Source organism: Aotus nancymaae, unplaced genomic scaffold (genome assembly GCF_030222135.1).
Source record: "Aotus nancymaae isolate 86718 unplaced genomic scaffold, 86718_ANA_hifiasm-v0.15.2.pri h1tg000019l, whole genome shotgun sequence".
Lineage (NCBI taxonomy): Eukaryota > Metazoa > Chordata > Mammalia > Primates > Aotidae > Aotus > Aotus nancymaae.
This window is the reverse complement of record NW_026988431.1, coordinates 11419143-11428511: the sequence shown is the minus strand read 5'-3', so window position 1 is coordinate 11428511 and position 9369 is coordinate 11419143. Positions and strand designations below refer to the sequence as shown.

Below are 9369 nucleotides of genomic sequence, written 5' to 3'. Positions count from 1 at the left end.
TCCTTGAGGAAGCTGAGCTTCCTGCCCTCCTTCAACACATCTACATATTGTTTTGTGCTCAAACACGTGGCTAAGCAAACAAATGTATCTAAGGTCTCTTTTAGTTTATGTGAAATAATGTCTTTTAAATACAATATTGATTTTTCCAAAGAATTAAAAATTACAATCCCTTAGCTGATTAGATGCTCTATTATTCTTTAATAAAAATAGTAAATAACCCTTTCATTTAAAAAAATCTTATCTCCTGCAAGAAGTAATAAAAATAGTAAAATTTTTAATTTTATTATGGGCTTACTTTAAAGTATATATTTTGGGAAGCAGTATGTTTATGAAAAACAGTGGTTTGTGTTCTGATGGCAGTTATAATCGGTTAACACCAGTATGGGAGAGAATGAACATGTTACAGGTTCTGAAGGCTAACTCGGAGCAAAAAGATTTATTCTACAAATAGAATACTGGAGAAGTAAAAGCAATTAAAATGTAAACAAGAAACTGTAAACAAGAAATACCATCCCTCTCTCTTTACTTGACTAGTAAATAGTCTATACAAACTACAGAGATATCAAAGGTTTTATATATGTACACAGCCAACATAATATCAAAATATATTTTATTCTGGACCTCTTTCAGATCTGATTCAAATTACAGTTGTCAAAGCAATACAATGCAAAGGGAAACTGCAACAACAACAAAAAAATGTGCCTAGAAAGGATAAAAGGGTCACCGGGGACAGATCATTGTGATGTGGAACCAAAATACATCGTAAGTGTAATTAACATGGTCCAGGACAGCACAGAACATCTATATCAGTCTTCCTTATACAATAATCATGAAAACTGAACAATGAAGTTCTTTAACATGTACAAAAAACTGTCATGGGCTGGTTTACACTTTTACAACAGTTTTAAAGTTAACTGGATAACTAAAGAAATGATGCAGACATTTTAATCCAGTGCTATAGGTAGGCTCACAGAATTAGACCCAAAGGATTTGTAAAAATAAAAATGAAAACAGTATAGCTACAATGTCAAAGTCAGGAAAGAAGAAAATTTACTTCTGTATTCAAGGGTTACAGAGCTACAAGATGCAGTCTGCGTGTTTTTGTTTGTAATGAGATGGGTAAGTACATCAGACTAGATACAACATGCAGAATGTTTTCCTGAACTTATCCAGAAATTCCAAAGAAAACATCATGAAACAGCTTACTAGAAAAAAAAAAAATATATGCCCTAGTTATTCACCCTGCTTCAACACTGTCAACGTAAAGGCAGAAATAAAGAAAGCTATCAATACCTCAGAACTACTGATATAAGACATCAAATTTCTAAATCAGTGTATTAAAAAAGTGAACACTTCCTCTTTTTTCTCTCTTCTACATTTAACTAGAATCATGTTTAAAAAAATTGCTATTAAATGTGACACTTCAGAGCTACTACTGGAAGGAGTAATTCGTAACCTCCCTACCCTCCTTCCATCCCTGCTGATTCAGGAGAAGGGGGAAAAAACAAAGAAAACAAAAAAACCAACCAGGGTCTCTTGGAGATTTGCTGCTATTCCACAAAATGTTGGCATTTGCTGCCATGCCACAATGTTGGTCCACTGAAATAGGATTTCTGCGGAAACTGTCAACAGTAATTCACCATATGCAAGTACCATCCTTAGCATGTGAGAATCATCACAGGTTCTGTAGAAATGCAAAATGTGCTTCAGATAATGAAAATTGTAGCACTGCATTTGAGATTTATTTCTCTACTTATCTAGTAAAACTCGTCATTTTTGCTCACTTAAGTATGATCATTTGTGATTCCTTTAGCAAAAATGCACAGTCCTCTTTAGGCCTCTACTCAATAATAGTTTACATTACTCTTAACAAAATCATTCTACATAAACAGATAGCTCCTTAAAAATAGTACTCTCTCATTAAATCTAATTTGACAGAAAGAAGCGTAAGGAAAACAGGAGTGCTTTATAAGTGAAAAAGTACAAATCTTTGGCCTTTCTCTTGACATCTTCATATGTCAAAAAGCAAAAAACCTTCATGTAATTCAATCTAGTGATTACTTTTTGCACCATAATTTGTTTTTTACACCACAAAAGGAGGCACTTTCAGTATCTGTAAAAGGTATTTAATCCTAAAACATACTTACCTAGAGAATAATTAAACAGAATTCAATACAGTCTATTATCTATTAGGAAATTAAGAGTTACCACTTCTAAAAGTCATTTGAAAGTCAATCATGTTACCCGGTCGATGGCAGAAAATAGGGATTGGAACAAATGTAAGAACTTACGGGATTTCCTACATGGAGGCGAAAAAAGATATTCCTTTATGTTGTTTAAAAGTGGCAGCTGCTCTTTCTTTATTCCATTTCAATGAGTATTCGTTCAAGTTTTCCTTTCTATTTTTCCTTATAAGTTTCTTACAGTAGCTTATACAACGACAAATAGCATAGAAAAACTACCGGATTCAATTGATCATCAGGAATAAGTTCTCAGAAAAACACAGGCGGAAAAATGAGCAAGAATCCCAAATACAGAACTTTACAAGCTGTGAAACTTGGTCTCTTGCAATCATGTTACTGCTCAAATTAGAGACAATCTTATTTCTGTCTATTGGAGCAGCATCGTGGCACATCAGCAGGCAATGGTGATGTTGAGAACAGCAGCAAAAATAAACAATCGTATGCTCATGAAGAACCCAAGCCTACAAAATGGATACCTTTCAGAAAAGTGTATACTTAAAAGACCCAAGACGTCAGGATAATAAAGCTCTGTATTTATAATCTTTTATATGTCTTATTGTGGCTATTATGCTTAAGTAAAATAGCTACAGAAAGAAAAAAAAAAAAAAACCAAACAGAAAAGATGACAATATCATAAAAATGTAGCTGTCTATTTTGGCAGCTATATTGCAGAATTTCTTGACTATCTTTTAATCAGCTGGGAAAAAGTCAATAACTGTATGCAAATGAATAAATTGTCCATATCAAAATACAAAAGTACTATCAATAATCACCTCTGACTTTCAGATTTAAATTCAGTGCAATTGACAAATGCATCGCTAAAGGAAAATGCAGCTTAAAAGATACTCAAAACATTTGTGTCTATTCCTGGGAGCACATTTTAAAATTATTGCACAGATTTTTTTTATTTTTATTTATTTTTTTAAACAATAACAGAGGTCAACCACAGGTGTGGACCTCCAGCAAAAAAAGCAGGAATTCAAGTGCCAGATACTCAGCATATTAGGTTTCCTACATAAGTCATAAGGTAATAAGCTCTAAATGTCTCTAATATGATCCAAAACCCTAAAAAGAGCTGGCACAAAACCATCGTGAATGACTGCCTCTCTGGATGTAAATTTTTAAAAATATTATTACAGTATCATAGTCCCCACTAACAACAGCTGGGGTACATATAACAATGTATTGTGAAATTAAGTGTATTTATTCTCTTTACCAATAGCAAATGCTACCCTACCTTAGTTAAAACCAAGACTTGCTTCAATCAATGCTGTTTTGTAAAAATAGCAAAGCAATGAATGCTGAAAACCAAAGCTGCATTACTTGGGTTAAATCAGTTTCTACTTAAACTTAGAACACAGGTCAAAACTTTTAGTACTAAAAGGCCTCAAAATAATTAGTGACAGAAATAGTGTTATTAATTTGCTAAGCTCTACAGTAAGCAATTCCGTAATTAAAATCTTTGAGATATAAAGTGAATGACTATTCTCTTCAGAAATGACATACTTGGATTACGTTAATCATGACAAGCCTTATTAGTCACACGTATAAACACAGCCTCATGCAATCATTTGTCTGTATATGTTACTCTTAGTTGCATGAGCACAAGAGGTTTAATATCTATATCTTTAAGAAAATACTTGATATTATAAACAGAGTAAAAGACATGATATAGTAGTGATTACTGGAAAAAAAATTAGCAGCTTAAATCTATCTATATTTGAAAAAACGTAGTCACAAGTACCACAAATGCAGAATCAGAGCAGCAGGAAGGTTAGTGCAATTATACTTCTCATAAAAAAAAAATCTGAATCACTGCTATTTAAAAACACCTTGAAGCAAGTCTTTTGTTTTAGAGATTTTCTTTAAACTAAGGTAGCAAACATTTTGCCATGTAATGGCAGTGTTATATGCCGTTATCTTGCTTTGTATAAAGAAAACAACATGAGAGATTTTTAATACTGGAGTTTGCTCACATTACATATTTAAGCTTCTACACAGAATGATGGACACTTTGAGAAGCTAATCCTTGTCCAGAAACATTTTAATCTCTTAAAAAACAAAGCAAAACAAACAAACAACAAAAACCCAAAACTACTTTGCTCCTTTTCACAATAGTGCACATTTTTACCATAATTTAGTTATGGCTACAAAACATCAGAAGATTTTTTTTTTAATGTATCTTCTCTATGGTAATTAAAAAAAAACTTTGTGCCCTTCTAGTCATTAATTGGCAGAAATATGTCCCAAAAAAGAAACTATTGCATTTAAGCCACATCACCAAAAAACAAAGAAAACAAAAATTAAAAAAAAAAAAAAAAAAAAAAAGCAAAGCAAAGCAAAACAAAACAAAGAAGCAACAGAGCATAATACCCTTTTACTGATGTGTCTTACAGATCGACATGACCAAAGTCATACGTTTTCATTTAATTTCCGATTCCCCCTTCCACAACATGCACCAACTGAATATATGCTCTGGGAGCCATAAAATGTACCAAACATCTACCTCTTCAAAAGAATGCATTAAAATATTTAAAGAATTTTTTGTTGTTTAAAAGGTGAAAAAAATATAAACAAGAAACTGATTCACTCCCTTACTTCATGCATCCATAATCTAAACCAAAAACAAAATGTTAAAGCAAGAACAAACTACTGCTGCAAGTTTTTGTAAGTCCATTTTCTCTGTACATACAAACTGCTCACTACTGAAGGGAAAAAAGAATATAATCCATGGTGTCTGCTGATTCAAAGGGGAGAAACAAGGCTGTCATTTAGTATCCAAAAACTGGTACATTTATGTTCTGCTTTTATAATGTATATTTTTCTCTCTTCTGTTTTTCATATCCAAAACTTCTAAATGCTATTTTAGGGGCACAGCAGATTAGATTCCAGCACTTGGTGAACAGAATTCACAAGCTGTGACAAACCTGTCATCTTCAGGGTGCAATTTTGTTTATATACACTGTATGTATATATTTCTTTTAGATTTGGCTGTAGTGGACTGGCCATGGTTCAAGTGGGACTATAGCAGTACATGGGTCAGGGACAGTCATTTTGGCTATGTACACATTCATAGTCGGTCCATGGCTTCCAACTAGTAGCGCTATTTCCGAAGGTCTAATACACAAACCTGTAAGAAATTAAAATAATCAACCAGTGTATTCAGAATTTCATTGTACATTTTTTGTTTAACTTTTCTATAGTACAATTTGAAATGTTTCTTAGTTCCAAGTTTATACAACTGGTAAAGCATAATAATCATGGAAATGGGCACTTAACTGACAGAAATCAGACATCATTTAAGAGGATCAAGAGAACAATCATGAGCTCAAACTATGGGGGAAAAACCAGGGCTAGGATTTCTAGGAATTACTCTCTGCTGATTAAAAAGGAGAGGGAAAATGCTCAAAACAGACCATTCCCTATCCACTGGACTCTAATGAAAGATATCACAGATTATATTCAGCTACAACGTCAGTAAACAGCTACCCTTTCCCATCTTCCATTGCTTCTACAGCTTTGGAAGCCATATTTGCATTGCTGTAAAGAGCTGGCCAACCTCATCCTGAAAATCTTTCAGTATCACACATTCCTCAACAGAGGAACCAACTGCCCCAATCCCACCTTCCCTGGGCCAACAAACTCTTCTGTGAAGAGGAGAAAGTAGAAATATCCATTAAAAATTCCAATCATTATCTGAGTGCTACTCTGGTATACTTAATTTCATAAATGAAGGTTCACATTAAAAATAACTGTCCATTTCTAGATCATAAGGCATTCTTTTGGTAAGGACAGCCTGAATTTTGTTTGCACTATTAGAATGCAATGCACATGAAACGTTTACAGCCTCAGGGGAAAAAAAAATCCATATATCATACCTTAAAATTTATTTTGGGAAAAAAAAAAACCCACTTTCGTATCGCTAACAATAAGATGCATGCTACTGTGAACACACGCCCAACCCCTCTTTGGAAACACTTTACTGTACTTACTGAACCATCTGATGCACTGGCTCCAACTTTGTCTCCTGCTGCATTCCAGCAAACTTCAAAAATTCCACCTGTTCCCCTATAGCTGTGAACTAGAGCACCTGTCTAAAAGAATGAAAAACAAAATCTTAAAAGTCATATACATATTATAAATCCAAATACTGAGATAAAAATATTACACAGCCTTATTTCTAGCAATGAGAGGAGGGACTTAGCTTCAAATATAAAAATAAGCTCTCAAACTCATTTTTTTTATGAAAAGATAATACCAGCCTGTTCTCAAAAGATTACTCTCACACACACACACATTCAGTTTCTCCAGTGTTGTTAACAAGGTATCTGGTCTCTCTGACATAGCCAACAACAGCTAGAAGTAAACATTCACTGCATCACATGAAATGAGTTCTTGTTGTTGCTAAATGATGCATGAGTCTAGCTAACATGTAGACAAAAAAATAAACTCAGAATTTCTTTGACAAAACAGCTTAAAGACGAAACATAACTAACTAGTAAAGATAATTCCAGTAAAAGTCTGCTATTCACTCCATATTTACTGAGCAGTCCCTAAGTTAGGAGATTATAAAAGAAGCTAAAATAATGTATGTACTCTTTTTTTGAGACAGGGTCTTGTTCTGTCACCCAGGCTGGATGCGGTTGTGCAATCATAGCTCACTGCATCTTCTAATTCCTGGCCTAGAGTTATCCTCCCCCGCCTCTGCCTCCTGAGTAGCTAGGATTACAGGTGCATGCCAACATGCCTAGCTAATTTTTAAAAAATTATTTGTAGAGACAAGCCCTCACCATGTTGCCCAGGCTGGTCTTGAACTCTTGGCCTCAAGCAATCCACTCACTCTGGCTTCCCAAAATGTTGGGATTATAAGCATGTGCCACAGTGCCCAGACAGATACGTACACTATTCTTGAAAGGTGTTGTAAGTGTAAACAAAAAACACAGCCAGGAATACTAACAATTTCACTGTTCAGCTGCCACTGAAAAATTAAAACTCAGTCCAAAATTATATTATCCTATGAAACCAGTCAATGAACAGGACAAAGATCAGAGGTCCTGTTGTGAAAACTGAATTCTGGTGTTCTGCCCTGGCAAATCAGAAAAGTGACCCCTGTAGCTTTATGGTAACCTAAAGTCAAGCTAGAGGTAGATCCATTTAAAAACAACAGGGCAACAAACCATACACCTTGAAAATACCTCCCATTCAGCCTATCCAAGTTGACCACTAGGCTGGAAGAACATTTGACCTAGCTTTCCTCTTCGAATTTAGCCTGGTAGCGTGGCACAAATCACAGATGCACTGCTACTGATGAAGTGCTACTGATTACCAGGCTGAGAAGGTTCAACTGTTTTGTTTACTTAAAATTTCTCCCTACTTAAAATGTCTCATAATTTATCAGATTAAGTTCAAGTATAGTAGGCTTTGAGTATCTATGGTTAACAAGGAGACAAAAAAGGAGCACCAACAAAATATTAGGTATAAAAAAATCTATCGTCAACCTACAGACATTCAATCTACAGCCAACTTGGGGGTTAAAAAAACAAACGAACTTTCTTTTAAAAGCACTTACTAATCTTGAACTGGGCTATAACGAACCAAAGGCAGAGCTATGACATTTAAAAAAGCCAATGGCCTGGATCATCAGTATCTACCTTCAATGTGTACGTATGCTGGCGCAAGACTTCTACTTTACTCACCAAATGCTTAGGAAACTCATCATACAAGAAAGGGGAAAGCAAAACACCCAGACGTATATACAACAAAAGGCTAACGGCTTTCTCCTGCACTGAAAATTCACTATTATACTATTTTCAAAGCTTGAAGAAGACTTTTGGTACACAATAGTGACAACAAAGTAATACAGACAGTTGGTCACATGCCCTTACATGTCTTGTAGTATCTTCCATGAGCACTCTACAGTTCTATACCTAATTTCATTAAAATTGATTTTGTCACAATGGACTGAGTTCACTGAACATGTTCTAAACACAAGCGACAACCAGTAGGTAAAAGGAATATATTTTCAAAAAAATGTCATTCTCAGGAACTTTTAAGGCACCTCTGAACACACTGGGAAAAAAGATCTTTGGAGAGAAATTATAAAACTTTACTGAAGTGATAAAAGACAAATAAATGGAGACATAGCATATTTATGGGTGATACAACTCAATGATAACAATTTTCCCTAATTTCACCTATAAATTCAAGGTACTCATAAACAAAATTTTATGCTCTGTTTTGGAAATATCCATGACTAAAGTGGCAAGAACAGAAAAACGACTCTGAAGAACAACAACAAGAGGGATTTATAAAGTTAGAATTATTAAAACTATGCTATTGATTCAGGTAAGACAAACATACCAACAGAATAAAAGAGGAAGTATAACAAACCCCACATACATGAACTTGGTCTATGAAATAAGTGGCATTATGAAAACAGAAAGGGGACAATGAATGGTGCTAAGACAACTGACTACCCAAATGGAAAGACAAAATTAAATGTGTACCTCACACCATATATAAAAAGCAGTTCCAATGGGGCTAAAAACAAAAATGTAAAGGAATAAAACGTAAATACTTCATTAAAAAATATCAGACCTCAGTGACATCTATAAGGAAAAATGTATTAAAAAATATATATAATATATATAAAGCTATCAAAAGGGATTGATCTAGCTGGGCACAGTGGCATGTGCCTGCAGACCCAGCTAATAGGATGCTGAGGTGAAAGGATCTCTTCAGCTCAGGAGTTTGAGTCCAGCCTGGGCAACACAGCAGGACCTTATCTCTAAAAATAATCAATTAATTAAAAAAAGAGAAAGAGAAATACATCTAAACATTAACATTAAAAACTTCCATATAAGCTGGGCCTAGTGCCTCATGCCTGTAATCCTAGCACTTTGGAAGACCAAAGCAGGTGGCCAGACTGGGCAACATGGTTAAACTCCATCTATACACAAAAAAAATACAAAAATTAGCTGTGTGTGGTGGCATGCACCTATGATCTCAGCTACTTGGAAAGCTGGGGTGGGAGTGATCATCTGAGCCCAGGAAGGTCAAGGCTGCAGTGAGACGTGATCTGCCACTGCATTCCAGCCTACACGACAGAGTGAGACCCTATCTCAAA

The 9369-nt window shown here is 34.8% G+C and overlaps 1 protein-coding gene across 6 annotated transcripts in view; it reads right to left on the bottom strand.

The window, feature by feature from the left end:
• Positions 1-593: 593 nt before the first annotated feature.
• The window catches only part of TBL1XR1 (TBL1X/Y related 1), a 182951-nt gene continuing 174175 nt past the window's right edge, over positions 594-9369 (bottom strand). For all 6 annotated transcript variants that reach the window (XM_021666465.2, XM_021666468.2, XM_021666466.2 and 3 more), the window contains 2 exons: positions 6236-6337; positions 594-5373 (listed from right to left, as the gene is read on the bottom strand). In XM_021666465.2, the coding sequence (XP_021522140.1) occupies positions 5347-5373; positions 6236-6337 (129 nt within the window). In that variant the 3' untranslated portion in view covers positions 594-5346. The remainder of the gene's footprint in view (positions 5374-6235; positions 6338-9369) is intronic.